Source organism: Pelodiscus sinensis, chromosome 24, assembly GCF_049634645.1.
Source record: "Pelodiscus sinensis isolate JC-2024 chromosome 24, ASM4963464v1, whole genome shotgun sequence".
In the NCBI taxonomy this organism is placed as follows: domain Eukaryota; kingdom Metazoa; phylum Chordata; order Testudines; family Trionychidae; genus Pelodiscus; species Pelodiscus sinensis.
This window is the reverse complement of record NC_134734.1, coordinates 18,236,412-18,255,082: the sequence shown is the minus strand read 5'-3', so window position 1 is coordinate 18,255,082 and position 18,671 is coordinate 18,236,412. Positions and strand designations below refer to the sequence as shown.

The window sequence follows — 18,671 nt, the reverse complement described above, 5'->3', positions numbered from 1 at the left end:
TAACCAGTTACTCAGGAAGTGAAAGCCACCAGGTTAATCAGCGCCCGGCCAAGCTCAAGCAGCCCCCTGTCCGCTCCAACGGAGCCCTGCTCGCAGTGTGACACAGTAGGACACGACCTCCGCACTAGGCACAGGAAAGTGGCCGTCTAGGGCAGGAGAGCTGCCAGCCTGGCCACCCAGGAGCAGGTTTGCATGAAAATCAAGGTGGTCCACTGAGACCCGCGACCCTGAGCCCTGAGCTTACAATGGCCGTACTGGGTCAGACCAAAGGTCCATCTAACTCAGTAGCCTGTCTGCCGACAGCGGCCTACCCTAGGGACCCTGGAGGGGATGGAACAAAGACAGTGACCAAGCCATTTGTCTCGTGCCATCCCTCTCCAGCCTTCCACAAACTTCGGGCAGGGACACCACTCCTACCCCCTGGCTAATACCACTCCATGGACCCAACCTCCATGACTTGATCTAACTTCTCTTTAAACTCTGTTCTAGTTCTAGCCTTCACAGCCTCCTGCAGCAAGGAGTTCCACAGGTTGACTATTTGCTTTGTGAAGAACAACTTTCTGTTACTAGTTTGAAGCCTGCTACCCATTCATTTCATTTGGTGTCCCCTAGTCCTTCTATTATGGGAACTAATGAAGAACTTTTCTGTATGCACTCTCTCCACCCCACTCATGCTTTTATAGACCTCTATCATATCCCCCCTCCATCTCCTCTTTTCTAAGCTGAAAAGTCCCAGTCTCTTTAGCCTCTCTTCATATGGGACCTGTTCCAAACCCCTCATCATTGTAGTTGCCCTCCCCTCTCCCACCCTCTCTCTTCCTCTCTCCCACCTCCTTTTCCCAGTCTCCCCCAGTTTTGTTCAATAAAGAGAGATTCTATTTTTGAACACAATTGTCCTTTATTTTGTACATCAGGAAGGGGGGCTAGGGAGGGGTAAGTGGAAGGAGGTGAGGGAGGAATGGGGTACGAGTCCCCGATGGGGAGGACTGGGCTGGCTCTGCGGGCTTCTGGGGGTGGAACCTCTCCTACAGCCCTCCAATTGCCCCTTCTCCCCAGATGGCAGCCTGCGGCAAGTGCAGCCGGGCTGATGGCCGAGTGCTGTGATATGCCAAGTGTGGGCACTCAGGGCACTCCAAGCCAGGACTGCTTTGCAAGCGGGGCACCCCTGAAACTGTCTGTCTGGGGTGGGGGTCAGGTCCCTTTAAGCATAGCCCTCGGCTAGCCTGAGGCAGCAGCTCCATGCTCTAAGTCCTCATCTGATGCCCTGCCGGCACTGCTTCCGGCCATCCTTAACCCCGGTTCAGGGTCTACTTAATGTGGACATGCTAGTTCGAATTAGCAAAACGCTAATTCGAACTGGTTTTTTAGTCTGGATCCGTTAGTTCGAATTAGCTTAGTTCGAATTAACTAATTCGAACTAAGTTAGTTCGAATTAGCGCTGTAGTGTAGACATACCCTCTCTTGCGCAAGAAAGCTCTGGCGGCCATTTTCGCCATAGGGGTTTCTTGTGCAAGAACTTCATGTTGCCTGTCTACACTGCCCTCTTGCGCACGAGCTCTTGCACAAGAGGGCTTATTCCTCATGGGGAGAGGAATAACGCTTGCGGAAGAAGCCCTGTTTTCCGACTCTGTACTGTAAATTTACTTGCGCACCAATGCGTGTGCAGTGTAGACACCCGGCAAGGTTTTGCGCAAGAACTGTGCAAGAAGCCGCCAGTGTAGACGTATCCATAGCGTTTAACTGGTTACCATTTGAAATGGGATTTTACTTCCCTAGTGTGCTGTATCCAGATACACACCGGTGTGTAAATTAAAATAAATTAATAGAGATTGCCTATCTCCTAGAACTGGAAGGGATCTTGAAAGGTCATCTAGTCCAGTCCCCTGCCTTCACAGTCTTGTCAGTACCATCCCTGACAAATTTTTGCCCCAAATAGCTTCCCCAAGGTTTGGGCTCACAACCCTGAGTTTAGCAGGCCAATGCTCAAACCACTGAGCTATCCCTCCCCAATCAGTGCAAGGTGTGTGCATGTGTGGAGGGGCTACCTGGCAGAGGTAGTCTGGTAAGGTGTAATAGTCCTCCCCCTTTACCACCAGCTAGTAAGAAATCCAGTGATATGTGCAACATGGATTGCAATGGTTTGGAACAGTTCCTGCCCTGTCTCTATCAGTCTCACCATTACATAGATGGGGAAACTGAGGCACAGAGCACTGGCGAGACCCAACAAACATCACCGATCCAAACAGTGGCAGGACCGGGAGCAGCCCCCAGGACTGCTGGTTCTGTGCTCTACCTGCTGGGCAAGACTGTCTCCCTTGTCGAGGCAGTAATGGCACCGCAATGAAAAATGTATGTCCTACCTCCCTCCGTATAGTTTGCCTATATTCCCAGGATAGGCTTGAAGTTAAAGCACTGCATGGGGACGCTGGGCTCTGCTCCTGACTCTGCTACTGGCCCTAGATGTGTGATTGACAGCAAGCGTCAGTTTCCCCATTTATACACTCATGTCTCTTTGGAGTGTCAGCTCTTTGAATCAGGGCCTGTCGCTCATGCTGTATGTACAGCACCTAGCACAGTGGTCTCCAACTTTTATAAGCATGAGATCACTTTTTTAATTTAAGTAAAATCCAAGATCGACCTCAGACCCAAATAGCCTTGCCCCACCTAACTTGTGCCCCTTTGCCGAGGCCCCGCCCCTGCTCACTCCATCCCTCCCCTATCCGCCCTCACTTTCACCAGGCAGGGACAGCAGGTTGGGGTGCAGGCTTTGGTCTTGGATTAAGGGAGTTGGAGTGCGAGAGGGGCTCTGAGCTGATCTTGGGGCAGGCAGGAATTATTAGAGAACTTTCTGGGTGTCTGGCTGGTGAGTCTTGCCCACATGCTCAGGGTTTAGCTGATCACCATATTTGGGGTCGGGAAGGAATTTTCCTCCAGGGTAGATTGGCAGAGGCCCTGGAGGTTTTTCGCCTTCCTCTGTAGCATGGGGCACAGATCACAGCTAGAGGATTCTCTGCATCTTGGGGTCTTCAAAGTATTTGAAGGCTTCAGTATCTGAGATATAGCTGAGAGGATTATTCTAGGAGGGGTGGGTGAGATTCTGTGGCCTGCACTGTGCAGGGGGTCAGACTAGATGATCATAATGGTCCCTTCTGACCTTAAAGTCTATGAGTCGGGGTGCTGGAGGGGTGATGCAGGCTCTGGCAAGGTGTTTGGATGCAGGGACACTCAGGCAGGGGTTTGGGGTGCAGGAAGAGGTCCATGACTGGGGTAGGGTTTCAGGATGTGGGCTCCGACTGCTCACCTCCGGTGGCTCCTGGGTGGTGGTGCAGTGGGGCTGAGGCAGGCTCACTCATGCCCTGGCCCTGCACCACTCCCAAAAGCAGCCAGCAAACTCCCTCCACCCCAAGCCCTGTTGTGCCCCCCCTCTGCTCTGTGGAGATTGGGAGAAGGGGGCATCTTGACATCAGCGCCCTCCTCTCCCTCCCCTGCCCATCAAGCAGGAGGCTCCCAGGGGGGAGGGGAGATGGGGCGACGCAGCTTCAAGGCAAAGGGCAGGAGATGTGCAGCAGTGGGGGAAGGTGCTGTGCTTGACAGCCTCTTGGCCAAACAAGTCAGGATCATCTGTCAGAGGCTCCAAGATCTACCAGTAGCTCCTGATTGACTGCTTGGTGACCACTGACCTAGCACAACAGCCCACACTTTTGGTTAGTTATTGGAACTGAAACACACACACACACCCATCCCCTCCTCTCCAAAGGGTGACATTTGAGAATCGTCTTTTTGCTCACCCCAGGTCCCATTTAATCTCACTACCCTGCCCTGATGCCTGTTGACTGTCCCAGCATCCGGGTGTAGCTGAGCCAAAAACCAGACAGCTACACAGATTAAAAACAACAATATCTTTATTTACATGCACACTGGAGCTGCATCGACCAGGCTACACAGATCCTAGCGCTCCCCCCGAGCAGGATGGGAAGGCCGCTCCCAAACATTAGGCCAGTATATTGCACATGGTGGAGGCAATGTGCCTGACATAGGAAGGGGTGCTCTGATCGCGGTGGCCTCAGAGTGATGGGGGCTTCTGGCAGGGCTTGAATGGTGGGGAAGTTTGGACTCATAGCTGCCAATCTCCCTAACAGCGCACACATGTCCCCTGCGGCTCATACCCTGTGGGGTTCGGGACAGGATGAAATCAGGCAGGGGGTTGGGAGCTGAGCCAAGGTGCAGATCAAGGCCAAGCCGAAAGCCCATCCCCCCCTCTGTAGGCTGGAATCAGGATTGGGAGCAGAATTCGGCGGCACCTCACCTCCCAACCATGCCTCTTCTGGGCTGCCAGGATCCAGTCCTGGGGTACTGAGTCTGTTGGAAGGTAGCCCTTCCTGCTACGCAGCACCTGCAGCTGCCCTGCTGGGTTAGCAGCAGCATGCCTGCCAATATTTCCCATGCATGTGCAGAATAACTTTTGTTACATGCGCCAAGGAATATGTGAATGTGCACCACCAGTAGACACACATACTGCTGTCTGTGGGTGCTCTGCTAATCAGCTGGGCCTCAGTTTACAGGGACCACTGCTTATCAGTCTCTTTGGGGGGAAACTCATGGGAACGCCTGCCGATCTGTGCCCCAACACCAAGGTGTCACGTTTCCGTCCACTCTACGGATGAAGGCTCAGGAGCCAGGTGCGAACATCACAGGTTCCGAAGGCTGAGGCAACAGCTCCAGTTCCTCCCCCACCCCCTCCCCAGTTCTTAGTGGTTGTGGCATTGTACAAAGCTGAGCTGGCGAAGACGAAGAGACTCTGGGTGAATCCAGGGAGGTGCCAGTAAAGGGCCATCCACGTTCCCGACACAGCTCTCCTTCTGCTGGAATTTGGAGTCAGTCCTCCACCTTTCCCTTGGGAGAGTGGACAGAGACAGCAGGGAGAGGATGGGCAGACGGATGGAGAGACACAATACCCAGGGGGCTCCTCACCGGGCCTGCCTCCGGAGCGGCGGGGATGGGGGATAGTGCCGGACTGGGGGCATGTCGTAGTGGCTGGGGATGTGGCTGTTCTTGGGGGAGTCGTAGTGGTTGGGGGGGACGCTGGAGGCTGTTGGAGACACACCTTCTGCCCCCGGGGGGCAACTCTCTAGAGGGAGGAGAAAGACAAGGGCATTACCAAAGGCACCGGTGAAAGAGTCTGCAGAGGGGATTGTTGGGGTCTGGGCAGCTCCTGGCATGAGGGGGCCCTGATCGTGGTCCGGAGTCTGGGCAGCGCCCAGCCCCAAGGGGGCCCCCGATCCCAGTCAGCGTCGCCCCTGAAATGCAAGTCTAGCACCCTTGAATGGCCTGTCCAACCCCTCCCCCCCATTCATCCTCTGGCCTCACTGCAAAGCACATGGGACCTGAGGGCCCGCAGCCCGTCACCGTGCCGAACTCTACCTTCAGCCTCGGAGCCGGCCGCCGGCTCCTCGAAGATCCCAATCTCAGCGTAGGACATTTCTCGCTTCACGGGGGACTTCATCTCCATGTAGCTGCCCTCCGAGGGCTTGGCCATGAGCAGGGGCAGGTCCTTGATGGTGGCGTAGGGGTTCTCGCTGTTCAGAGAGCTGTTGCTGGCGCGCAGGGCCTCCTCCTTGATGTAGTCTGGAGGGCGGGCGGGGGGGCAGCAAAGGGAGGGCGGGTGAATACAGGAAGGGGGACTAGCCAGGCAGCCGGGAGGACAGGAGTTTGCTGGCTCTCTCTGCAGTGGCTGCTGACTGGGCCCTTTGCCAGAGGCCTCAGCAAAGAGACCAAGGGCTGGATGGACACCCAGCTCTCGTCTTCCCCCCGGGGCATCCCACTTGGGCAGGGCAGTGGCCCATGGGCAGCGTGCAGGGGCGGATTGGGGGAGCTTACTCCAAAGCCAATCCAGCCACCTTGCACCCTGGTCTCGGGCTTTGGGGGCTGCCATGGCTAAGCCTGGGGGTGTCAACTCTGCAGCAGCGCCCCCGTTTGGCCAGGCCCAGTCCTGTTGCCCCCGAAGCACAAAGCCGCGCTTAGAATACGCTCAGGCATCAGGGCCAGTGGCAACTCAGTGGGGAGAGTGCCCCCTACTGGATCCCCCACTCCCACAGAGCCCCCCTTGGCGCTACACTGAGCCCCAGAGCTCCCCCTGGTGGCGCACGGAGACATGGGCTCAGCACTGAGCGCAAGGAGAGCGCGCCCCCTACTGAGCCCCTCACCCCACTCCCACAGCGCCCCCTGGTGGCGCACTGAGCCCCAGAGCGCCCCCTGGTGGCGCACGGAGACATGGGCTCAGCACTGAGCGCAAGGAGAGAGCGCCCCCTACTGAGCCCCTCACCCCACTCCCACAGCGCCCCCTGGTGGCGCACTGAGCCCCAGAGCGCCCCCTGGTGGAGCACGGAGACATGGGCTCAGCACTGAGCGCAAGGAGAGAGCGCCCCCTACTGAGCCCCTCACCCCACTCCCACAGCGCCCCCTGGTGGTGCACTGAGACATGGCCTCAGCACTGCAGCGAAGGGGGCGGGGTTTGGTCTCCCAGCTTACCTTCCCCATTTCCCCTCGCTCCCTCATTGACAAGCAAGGTGCCACGCCCCCCTCCCAGCCCCTCCTGGACCCCAACCCCAGGGAAAGAGGGCCCAAGCCAAGAGCACACCTGAGGGACCCATCACCCTGCCTTCCCCCCATGCACTGTGGCCCCCTGTAAGGGCTCCCCACTGGAGGGCGCAGCCATGCTCACCGTTGCTGTAATACTTCCCCAGGCTGTTGCTGTAGCTGCAGCTGCGGCCCATGTGGCTGCCCCCTGCCAAGGGAGGGCGAGCGTGAGGCTGCGGGACAGAGACCCTCTAGCTCCCCACCCTGTGCTGCCTCCCTGAGCCACCCTGCAAGAGGCTGGGGGCTGCGTCTGCCCGCTCAGGGGGTGAGGCCCAAGCTCCCTCTCAGCTGCGCAGCCGCTACCTAACACACACGGGCTCCGGGCCTCCCCCTGCCGGCCCCAGCACTGAGGTGCCCCGGTGGTTCTCCTTGCTGGAGCGGGGGAGGGGGCACCTCCCCCCCCCCAGCCATGATGCCCAGCCCATGAGGCTCTGGCTGGGGGTGTGGGCTCTGAGGTGGGGCTGAGGATCTCGGGTTTGGGGTTAGGCTGCCCCTGACTTGTGTCCCTTCCTTAGCCCCACCCAGCCTAGCCTGGACCCACCCGGGCTGGAGGAAAGTAGCCCCTCCCTGACTCCAAGCTGCTGCTCCCTGGGGCAGTCTGTACCCCAAATCCTATATCCTCAGCCCCTCCTCAGAGCCCACACCCCCAGCCAGAGCCCTCACATCGCACCCCAAGCCCTGAGCCTCCTCCCACCTCCTAGCCCCTCGGCCTCACCTCTGCCACAGTCAAGGTGTGGAATGACTTTTGTTCTGTGATACACCCCCTCCCTATTGGTGCACAGGACAAGTCAGCCTGCACATGGGCATAGAACGCCAGCAGGGCACTGCCTGAGGCCTCCTCTACTTCCCACTCTCCTTCTCGAACTACGAACTCTAACCACCTGCCTTCCCGGAGACGGGAAAAGAACGCAGGCGTCCTGCGCTGGGAACAGAGCCCACAGCCCCACTCTGTCCTGAGCATGAGACCCTCCCCCCACTGCGTTTCCTAAAGCCTAGCCCAGCCTAGACGCCAGGCCCAGCGCAGAACTGGGGCGCCTTCCCCTGCCCCCTTACCCAGCTGCCGGGATTTCAGCACCGGCACCCCATGGTGCTTCCAGTCAGCGGGCAGCGTGGCGTTGGAGTCAGGCCCGTAGGCCCCCAGCCGCTCCCTCTCCATGTTCTTGATGTTGGGGAACAGCTGGTTGCAGGGCGCCTGTGGCCGAAATAAGGGGTGGAATCAGCCATGTCCTACTGCCCCCCGCCCATGGGATCCAGCTCGGCAGAGACGGGCGCTGGCCCCTTTGCCAGGCCAGTGTTTAGGGAACCGCAGGGTCGGTCCATGTGTCCGTGAAGAACCCTGCATTCTGGAGTGGCCCTTCCAAGCTGGAAGTAAAGTTGGGCTCCCCTCTTCAAAGTCCTCTGAAATCCACACACACTCTACGATGGGCTCAAAAACCACCCTGCCTCCTGGGGAGGGGCTGGAGGGGTGTCTCTCCTCAGCCCATCCCCAGGGTTCCGGAGAATGAAAAGCTGGGAACTTCCCAGGAGCAGTGTCACGGCTGGGGCTGGGGCTTACCTTGAGGGAGCTGGCCCTGTCCTGGCTGCTGCGGGCGGGGGAGGCCGGCGTGCACCGCGACAGGGTGTGGTAGCTCGGATTCGAGTAGTAGTGGGTGTAGCTGGGTGGGACGTCTGGCGGGACGGACAGACAGACAGACAGAGTGAGGCCAAAGTCTCTGGGAGCCCCGGCCGATATCGGTCTAGCTGTCCCCAGTGGCTGCATGGTGCCGTGCGTCTCTCCCCCACCCCGTGCCAGGCTCCGACCGGATTTCCCATGCTAAGCCTAGTGCGATGGGGTGAGAGACCATGGGGGTCTCCGAGATGTGGCAGAGAGCAGGGGTGAGTTTGCCATGCCCTCACCTGGCACCGCGTACTCCGAGCTGTCCGTCCGCCCCGAGGTGTAGGCCACAGCCAGGTGGCGGTTCTCTTTGCCTTTCTGCCAATGCCGGTAGCCCACGAAAAGTACCAGCAGCACGACAAGCAGGATCACCAGGACGATGACGCCAATGATGGCCCCCAGGGAGCTGTACCCCATCGGCATGGCTGGCACCATGGTGAAAGGGTGCTCGGCGTTCCCTGCATGCCGAGAGGAGAGAAGGAATCAGATCTCCTGCCCAGGGGTCCTGGCTTCAAGCCCACCCACCCTACTCTAACCACTAGACACCACTCCCCACCTGGAGTGGTGCCCCTAGAGACAGGTCCCTAGAGTCCTGGCTCCTAGCACTTCCCTGCCTGTTACAACCCAGCAGGTCCCAGCCCTTCCTGGAGCTGGGGACAGAACCGAGGGGTCCTGGCTCCAAGCCCACCCACCCTGCTCTAACCACTAGACCCCACTCCCCCTCTGGAGCTGGGGATAGATCCCAGGAGTCCTGGCTCCTAGTTCACTCAGCCACCCTGCTGTAACAACTGGACCCCAGTCTCGTTCTAGAGCCGGGGACAGAACCCACGCGTGCTGGCCCCCAGCCCCTTACACACTCACTCACATGTCTCACACCGGGCCCCGCTCCTGCCTGGCTCGCACTGGCAGCGTCCCGTCGTGTGGTGGCAGGTGGCATTGTGGAGGCACTCGCAGACCTGCAGGCAACTGGGTCCAAAGGTGCCAGTGGGACACTCTGCCATGGGCACAAAAGGGCCAGGGTTAGCCTCCGTGGGGCGAAGGGGGCTGGGAGGAATGGGCCGTCCCACAGGATGGTTCCGGGAGAGGAAGAGAAAGGCCGGTCCCGAGGAGCACGAGGCTGGCATGGCACAAGACCTCAACGGGTGGCCCTCCAGTGCAGTGCCCCGCCTCCCTCAATGGCAGACCAGGCTGAGCAGGGTGTAAGCCCACCTCCTGCAGGGCCAGATCATGGTCCATATTGCTGCATATGCCCCCTCTGGATCTTCGGGAGCAGACCAGTGGCCCATACAGCCCTAGAGTTGCCAGATACTTTCACACAAAAAATCCCGACACATGGCAGGGAAAAAAACTGGTTGAGCAACAAAAAAACCAAAAACCCAGGGGACCAAAGTTAAGCAAAAAAAAAAAAAAAAAAAAAAAAAAAAAAGTCACTGTGCCTTTAAACCAGACACCTGGCAACCCTATACAGCCCTGGACCCCACCTCCAGCTCTCCTGCAGGAGCCTTATGGTCCATACAGCTCAACGTCCCACCTCCTGCCTATTGGAGGAAATCACTGGTCCGTATAACCTGGGATGTAAAATCCTGTGTAATCAGTTAACCGGTTAAACAATATGTGGGATCCCGCAGTCAGGGCTGGCAGCTCCTCAGGATCAGTAGCTCCTGGTCCTGTGGAGCTGTTGGCTCTCAACCCCATGGGGCTCATGGCTCTTGGCCCCATGAGGCTCATGGCCCCTTGGGGCTTCTAACTCCTGACCCCAGTGGGGCTTCTTGCTCCTAGTCCCATGGGGCTCCCAGGTCCTGGTCCCATTGGGTTGCCGGTTAACCAGGTACCAGTAGGATCACCCCGTAAGGGTGATGCTTACCTGGTAACAGGTTAACCGGTTACCCATTCACATCCCTAGTCTAAGCCAATATTAGAGGTGTTTGGGAAATGATATTTGTTCCAGCAACATGTCTGGATGAACCACACACAAATGAAACATCCGAGTCACATTTTTTCTTCCAAGTTTCTGGGTTTTCAATCCATGCAAAATCTGGAAACTCCCAACCCAAAACATTGTGGCTGAAAAATGATTTTATTTTATTTTATTTTATTTTGAATTTCAATGATCAGAAACAAAGTGAAAACAGACAGGTGTTTGGCCAATATTTTAGGGGCATTTCAGTGGCCAACACCCAGTTTTTTCCTAATTTCTGTTTTTCCAATGAACTGCCCCCCTCCTCCCCAAATAACTCAAATTGGACATTCCCCAGGAAAATTTACGTATTAACCCAAATCCCTGGGTTTTGTCACACATGTCTCAATCCTCTTCCCTCAAGACCTGCCCAGAAGTCCTGTGGGGGGTGTGATGCCCCCCTCTGCCACCAGTGGGCGCTGCAAGTGGTGCACCAATGGGCCGTGGGGCCGTGATGTAGCCCTTTGCATTCCCCATGGTATTTCACTGGCTTGGCAGCTTACTGGCTTCACAGTGGGCGCTGGTGTACCCGGGAGGGCACAGACATCTGCCGCTAGCCGGGTCACACTGAGCTTCGTTCTGGCACCGGCAGGTCTGGGCACAGTTCTCCCCGTAGCTCCCCATGGGGCAACCTACAAAGAAACCAAGCGGGTGAGGTCTGCATGGGGTACATGTGACACCCGGGCCCCCTCCCAGCACAGCCCTTACCTTCCAAGCAGTCTCTGCCGGTAAAGCCAGCTGGGCAGGAGCAGGTGCCATCCACGGTGCTGCACCGGCCTCCGTTTGGGCACTGGCAGGTTTGGCCACAAGCCAGTCCCCATGTGCCAGGTGGGCAGGCTGCAGAGGAGAGGAGGCGTCTGTCAGTCCCATTGTGCACCCGGCTCTGGAAGCTGGTCTTCCCAGATCTCCTCCCAGATGAACTACTATTTGTGTGAGAGCCCATCGCCCCCTGCTGGTGGCCCACAAGGTAAGAGTCCTACTACTGCTACCAGCACATTTCCTTTAGCTCAAGTGGCAGAAACCTGCATTAGGGGGGCTGGCGGAGCTTGCAGGTCCCCCAGATAATAGTCCCGGGGACCCTGTTGTGCCCGTATTTCTACTAATCCCCTACAACTTATTCCCCATTGACCTGTACTGCCCGTGAGCTGGGACGCTCCCTGGCAGAGGAGGGGACTCACGCTGAGAGCAGTCGCTGCCCGTCCACCCGGGGAAGCAGTCGCAGGAGCCGTTCACGTGGTGGCAGGTGGAGTGGTTGGCGCATCGGCAGGACATTGCGCATTTCTTGCCGTAGCGCCCGGGCTGGCAGGCTGTGGCAAAGAGAAGAAATGGAAGGATGGGGTGAGGGTGGGGGATTATGGTCGTATTATCCCTAACTTGGCCCCGGCTGCTTAGGTGACACGAGTTTGCTGGGCCTCAGCCCAGCTCCTGGTGGGAAGGAGGCAAAGCCATCACCAGAATCGGCACCAACCGGCCCTGTTCATGGGCTGTCCAAACAGGGCAGTGGAGACAGCATTCACAGGTCATGGGGCACACAGGCTGGGGCGTTCCCATGTGCATGTCTCGTTCCTCCAGGGGAGCAGAGATGCGGGGTTGGGCCTCACATGCATCCATCTCCCAAGCCCTCGGCAGCTGCACTGGGCACCTAAAACGTCCATGCAGAGGCCTCTGCCGCCACCCCGCCTGCTGCACCCAAATCAGCCCTGGGAGAGACGGATGCTGGTGCCAGCTCACAGGCCAGTCACACCTGAGCCACAGGCTCTGGTTGGCTCTGGCGCAGCGGGAGGCTGGCTCGCAGCCCAGCCAGTGTAATCGGTCATGGTGGGAAGCAGCAGGACCCCCCTCGCCCTCCCCCCAGCCGGCTCCGGGCAGCATCCTCGGTGCTTACGGCGCTGGCAGGCCGGGCCGCGGTACCCGGGCGCGCAGCTGCAGCTCCCGTCCTCCGGGGAACAGGTGGCTCCGTTCTTGCAGGCGCAGGGCTGGCTGCAGCGCTGCCCCCAGGAGCCATCCGCACAGACCAGGTTGCAGCGGGACCCTGGGGAGGGGCCAAGACAAGAAACACGGTGCTGTCACGGAGTGCGGAGGAGTCACCCGGCACTGCACCCCCACTCACAGCCAGACGGGGCCCTAAGCCAGCAAGTAGAATGGAAGGGTTATTCATTGACAGGGACACAGCGTAGCACAGACTGGTTGTGACAGGAGCCAGGAGCATTCGGGACAATCCATCTTATGAGTAGGGGGGCCCAGAGCCAGGACTCTATGCCCCTGCCCTGCCCCCCAAGACAGCTATACTCCCTTCTCCCTAAGCCAGCTGAAAACGAAACTCACACTCCCAGCAACTGGTCCCATCTGTCTAGGCAGCCCCACCCCGTCTTTTGTTCAGATTCCTGGGCAAGGTGTTATCTCAGTGTTTCTCAACCTTTCTTTTTTTTAAATAAAGTACCCCTTTTTCAAAAATAATATATATATATATATATATATATATATATATATATAAAGCGACTGGGACTTTTCAGTTTAGAAAAGAGGAGACTGAGGGGGGATATGATAGAGGTCTATAAAATCATGAGTGGTGTGGAGAGGGCCGATAAAGAAAAGTGATTTATTAGTTCCCTACATAGAAGAACTAGAGGACACCAAATGAAATTAATGGGTAGCAGGTTTAAAACTAATAAAAGAAAGTTCTTCTTCACACAGCGTGTAGTCAACCTGTGGAACTCCTTGCCAGAGGAGGCTGTGAAGGCTAGAACTATAATAGAGTTTAAAGAGAAGCTAGATAATTTCATGGAGGTTAGGTCCATAAAAGGCTATTAGCCAGGGGATAAAATGGTGTCCTTGGCCTCTGTTTGTCAGAGGCTGGAGAGAGATGGCAGGAGACAAATCGCTTGATCATTGTCTTCGGTCCACCCTCTCTGGGGCACCTGGTGCTGGCCACTGTCGGCAGACAGGATACTGGGCTAGAAGGACCTTTGGTCTGACCCAGTATGGCCATTCTTATGTTCTTATGATATAAATAAAAGCAGGAGGAATAACGGTAGTTCGAATTAGGAGCTTTAATTTGAACTACCTAGTCTGTGCTGCGTGTAGCCGCAGGCAGGTAGTTCGAACTACGGGGCATTTAAAAATGGCAGCGCCCGGGAACATGCAAATGAAGCCTGGGATATTTAAATCCCGGGCTTCATTTGCAAGTTCGAATGCCTACATTGAGGTGTAGACATACCCCAAGAGTGAATACAGTCCCCGCTACATCACAGGTGCTCTGTCAGTGAGGACCCCTCCTCCCCACATGGGGGGTGGGCCCTAGTGTCCCAGCGATGACCAGTGCTCTCTCTAATCATTTCTATCCAGGTGTGGAATAATTGTATGTGCACCGAGATATGTGAGAATGTGCATCACACACAGAAACAAAAAACTAGCTGTGGGTGCTCTGCTAATCAGCAGGGTGGCACTGGACTCTCTCCTGAGCAGCCGTACAAGTGCCCAGCTTACAGGAAACACTAGCGCGACCCAGTCCCCCCCTCCACAGAGGAATAAAACCTCTCACTGTCAGGGATGCCTGTGTCACTGTTCATACTTTACAGAGAGGGAAACTGAGTCACTATACGACTCTCTGCAGACCCTATGGTCTCCCAGCCCAGAGCTGACCCAGGAAGGGCCCTCTCTGAAGCTCCGCTCCCACCAATCAGACTCCAGAAGCATCTCTTCCCTGCCGCGTTAACGCCAGCGCAGTTCACAATTCAAGTTCTGTCCATACACGAGAGCTCCAGTTTGGGGGGCTGGCTGGCTCGCCAGCAGGCACGGCTTGAGGGCTGCTACTGCCCCAAGTCCTGGTGTAATTCTCTCTGGGCCTCACGTTCCTGCCATCTGGCTGCGAAGGCCGAGTGCAGCCGAGGCGGAGGGGGAGCCTGCCGGGATGAGGTTTGGGGAAGGTGTGAACTGCCCTCCTTTGAGTCATGGCAGATGTCGGCGGGAGGTCTTTTCAAGGTCAAGGCCGCTTGCTAAGAATGGAGCGGGAAGGCCTCGGGTTGGCATTGGTCCAGCTCACTTCGGTGCCATGCACAGGTGCCTTGGGGCGAGCCCCATTACTTTATTTTGCTTCACTTAGGAAAATCCAGTGGGTGGAGCTTGTGTTGTGGGTGGAGCCTGGAGAGTACCGCCCCTTTGTTCCCTGACCCAGCCACGCCCACGAAAGTCATGCATTATCCTGGCAGAGAGGTGCCCAGAGATGCTCTGGTTGCCATAGGAACCGATTAGGAGCTGGCCATATGGACAGTATCTGCCCCGCCCCCCCCCCCCAGATCCCTGCCTCCCACCTCGCCCCCTCACCTGTCCACCCTGGCAGGCAATGGCACTGTCCCGTGACGGGGTCACAGCCGTCCGCGTGGCTGCATTCACACTGACCGCTGCAGCCAGGGCCGTAGGCACCGCTCTGTTAGCGAGAGGAGAATGCAACTGGAATAACGGGGTGTGTGTGTGTGTGTGTGTGTGTGTGAGAGAGAGAGAGAGAGAGAGAGAGAGAGAGAGAAAGAGAGAGAGAGAGATTTTAAGTGTGTGTGTGTGTGTGTGTGTGTGTGTGTGAGAGAGAGAGAGAGAGAGATTTTAACTCTGTGTGTGTGTGTGAGAGAGAGAGAGAGAGATAGATTTTAAGTGTGTGTGTGTGTGTGAGAGAGAGAGAGAGATTTTAACCGTGTGTGTGTGTGTGTGTGTGTGTGTGTGTGTGTGTGTGTGTGTGTGATTTTAACCAGAACAACCTCCCTGGTCCCATCCTGTTGGTGCATGGATCTAACCCCAGCTCAAGCCTCCTCCGCCGAACCCACACCCTCACCCTCTCAGTGCTTAGGGTCTGACCTATCCCCTCTCTGCCCTACCAGTGCACACCATCTAATCCACGCCTCCCCTGCTTCCCAAAGGGACATGGTCTAATCCAGGCGTGGGGAAACTTTTTAGGGTTGGGGGCCACTGACCCACAGGAAAATCAGTCGGGGACCACACAAAAGTGGGACTCAACCCCCCTTTTTTGCCCCCCCCCACCAAAAACCAAAACCACCTCACTGACCGGCCCCCAACACAGAAGCAGAAAGACCTGCCCCACAATCTCCTCGCACACCAGAGCCTGGCAGGCTAGTAGATTTTGTGGGCCCCCCTAGACTCTGGGTAGGGCCAAAAATGAGGGTTCAGTGTGTGGGAGGGGGCTGTCGGGAAACAGGCTTGCGGTGTGGGCAGGAGTGGGGCTGCAGGAACGGCCTAGGGATAGGAGGTGTGGGCGGGAGGTATAGAGCGGGTGCCCCAGCCCCGTGGAAGAGGCCACAGGGCTGAGTGCCAGCGCCAGCTCCCTGCACCTCGGGGGTCAGATCCAGCAAACCAGGGCCAGATTTGGTCTAATTTCCCCACTTCCGGTCTGATCCGTAACCCCCAGTGCGTGACTTCCCCAGTCAGTCGGGGTACGTCTACACTACAGCGCTAGTTCGAACTAACTTAGTTCGAATTAGTTAATTCGAACTAAGCTAGTTCGAACTAACGCATCTAGAACTAAAAACTAGTTCGAACTAGCGTTTTGCTAGTTCGAACTAGTAAGTCCACATTGAGTGGACTCTGAACAGGGCTTAAGGATGGCCGGAAGCAGTGCCGGCAGGGCATAAAAGGAGGACTTAGAGCATGGAGATACTGTCTCAGGCTAGCCGAGGGCTGCGCTTAAAGGGTCCCGACCCCCACCCCGGACACACAGTTCTAAGGGGTGCCCCGCTTGCAAAGAAGTTCTGGCTTGGAGTGCCCTGAGTGCCCACACTGGGCACATCACACCACTCGGCCATCAGCCCGGCTGCACTTGCCGCAGGCTGCCATCTGGGGAGAGGGAGTAATTGGGGGGCTGCAGGAGAGCTTCCACCCCCAGAAGCCCGCAGAGCCAGCCCAGTCCTCCCCATCGGGGGCTCGTACCCCATTCCTCCCTCACCTCCTTCCACTTGCCCTTCCCTAGCCCCCCTTCTTCTTGATGTACAAAATAAAGATAACGTTTCTTCCAACATTGACTCTGTCTTTATTGAAAAAAACTGGGGGAGACTGGGAAAAGGAGGTGGGAGAGGGGAAGAGAAAGGCTGGGAGAGGGGAGGGCAACTAACATGATCAGGGGTTGGGAACAGGTCCCAGATGAAGAGAGGCTACAGAGACTGGGACTGTTCAGCTTAGAAAAGAGGAGACGGAGGGGGGACAGGATAGAGGTCTCTAAAAGCAGGGGTTGGGTGGAGAGGGTGCATTCAGAAAAGTTCTTCCTGAGTTCCCATAAAGAAGGACTAGAGGACACCAAAGGAAAGGAATGGGTAGCAGGCTTGAAACTAGTAAGAGAAAGTTGTTCTTGACAAAGCAAATAGTTAACCTGTGGAACTCCTTGCTGCAGGAGGCTGTGAAGGCTACAACTAGAACAGAGTTTAAAGGGAAGTGAGATCAAGTCATGGAGGTTGGGTCCATGGAGTCCTATTAGCCAGAGGGTAGGAGTGGTGTCCCTGCCCAAAGTTTGTGGAAGGCTGGAGAGGGATGGCACGAGACAAATGGCTTGGTCATTGTCTTCGGTCCATCCCCTCCAGGGTCCCTAGGGTTGGCCGCTGTGGGCAGACAGGCTACTGGGCTAGATGGACCTTTGGTCTGACCCAGGACGGCCATTGTAAGCTCAGGGCTCAGTGTCGGGGGTCTCAGTGGACCCCCTTGATTTTCATGCACACCTGGTCCTGGGTGGCCAGGCTGGCAGCTCTCCTGCCCTAGACGGCCACTTTCCTGTGCCTAGTGCGGAGATTGTGGACGAGGTCCACGATGTCCGCACTAGCCCAGGAAGGTGCCCGCCTCTTGCGGTCCAGGGCAAGCTCCCGGGAGCCGCCAGCCTGGTCCCGGCAAGAGGGGGTGGGCTGGGGGGCATCGGGTGGGTGGCTCTGTGCCGTGCCAGGTGCAGGGTCTGCTAGCTGGGTGCTGGCAGGCTTGCACCTGGCACGGGCACCGTAGCCAGCCCGTGCCCCTTTAAGGGGTCCGGGGCCGGGAGGGGGGCATAGAGTTTCCCTGGTGTTGGCCAGAGTGGCCACCAGGGAAACCTGGGGAGGGCTAGCCTCCCACTAGTTCGAACTAAAGGGCTACACAGCCCTTAGTTCGAACTAGCTAGTTCGAACTAGGCGTTAGTCCTCGTAAAATGAGGTTTACCTAGTTCGAACTAAGCGCTCCGCTAGTTCGATTCAAATTCGAACTAGCGGAGCGCTAGTGTAGCGCATAGGAAAGTTAGTTCGAACTAACGTCCGTTAGTTCGAACTAACTTTCTAGTGTAGACATACCCTCGGTTAGCCCGGGAGGCGAATGATTGCCGTTCTTTATCCACAGACGGCCGAGATCCCAGGGTGGCGTGGGAACTTACCGCGCAGGGCTCCTGGCACCGGCTGCCATGCCAGCCAGCCGCGCAGGAGCACGCCCCGCTGACGGGGCTGCAGGTGGCGCCGTTGGCACACTGGCAGGTCTGGTTGCACCCTGGACCCCAGGTGCCGGCAGGGCAGGGGCTGGCACAGTTCCCCCCGTGCCATCCTGTGGAGGGGAGGAGATGGGCAGATCCGTGGGAATCAGAGAGGCAGCTCGACGGGTGGAGAAGCAGGGCTATGGGGGGGCTACGCTGTGCCCAGGCAATAGCCTCTGTGGGGGCTATGCTGGGCCAGTGCAGTCCCATGGCTGGACAGCTCTGGGGATCAGAGGGGAGCGAAGCTTTCAGCAGGCCCCTGCTCTCTGCCCCGGCTCCCGCACGCCCCGGCTCGGGGGTCTCCTGCACCATCCACACTGGGGCTCCGGGAAGGGGGGAGGGGAGAATCATGCCCGCAGGGAGAGGTCGCATGGGACGTCCCGCCAGCCCCCAAGCGTGGCAGAAGGTCTGCACCGGGAGCCAAGTGGGCGAGGGGGAATCCGGGCTGAGTCCAGCCTCCCTGCCCCCACGCTCCAGAGCCGGGGCACAGAGAGATCTTGACCAGACCTTTCTGGGCTGCACTGGAAAGGCCTCCGCAGCCCTGGCCGGGACCTGACTCCCCCATGCCTCCTAGCTAGAGCCCCCCAGAGCTGGGGGAGCCGCGCCAGGCCAGGCCCTCCCTGTAGTGAGCAATGCCCAGGGTGCCCGCCCCCCTCTACCTTCTTTGCAGACGCAGGTGCCGTCAATGGGGGAGCAGGCAAAGGCGTTCTTGCAGGTACACGTCAGGGAGCAGTTCACCCCATAGGTGTTGGCGGGGCAGTAACTGGAGCAATGCTCCCCCTGCAAACACACAAGGGCAGAATGGGCGTGGGGTAGAGTCAAGGGGGGTGGGGCAGCTACTTACCAGATGCTGCCCTGGGGTGGGTCTGAACCTCCAACCCAGAGTGCAAGGAGCTAAAATTCTGTGCGTTGCTACAATGCCAACCATGCTCTAACCACTTGTCCTC

General features: G+C 57.5%; 1 protein-coding gene across 3 annotated transcripts in view; it reads right to left on the bottom strand.

The window, feature by feature from the left end:
• Positions 1-3,884: 3,884 nt before the first annotated feature.
• Positions 3,885-18,671, bottom strand: part of PEAR1 (platelet endothelial aggregation receptor 1) — a 71,471-nt gene continuing 56,684 nt past the window's right edge. For 2 of the 3 annotated variants that reach the window (XM_075908484.1, XM_075908485.1), the window contains exons 11-24: positions 18,384-18,504; positions 17,632-17,795; positions 14,571-14,673; positions 12,133-12,279; positions 11,426-11,554; positions 10,956-11,084; positions 10,751-10,879; positions 9,156-9,284; positions 8,533-8,748; positions 8,192-8,304; positions 7,690-7,828; positions 6,722-6,784; positions 5,422-5,625; positions 3,885-5,128 (exon numbers count right to left, since the gene is read on the bottom strand). In XM_075908484.1, the coding sequence (XP_075764599.1) occupies positions 4,968-5,128; positions 5,422-5,625; positions 6,722-6,784; positions 7,690-7,828; positions 8,192-8,304; positions 8,533-8,748; positions 9,156-9,284; positions 10,751-10,879; positions 10,956-11,084; positions 11,426-11,554; positions 12,133-12,279; positions 14,571-14,673; positions 17,632-17,795; positions 18,384-18,504 (1,947 nt within the window). In that variant the 3' untranslated portion in view covers positions 3,885-4,967. The remainder of the gene's footprint in view (positions 5,129-5,421; positions 5,626-6,721; positions 6,785-7,689; positions 7,829-8,191; positions 8,305-8,532; positions 8,749-9,155; positions 9,285-10,750; positions 10,880-10,955; positions 11,085-11,425; positions 11,555-12,132; positions 12,280-14,570; positions 14,674-17,631; positions 17,796-18,383; positions 18,505-18,671) is intronic. The other variant, XM_075908486.1, reaches the window with a different exon arrangement.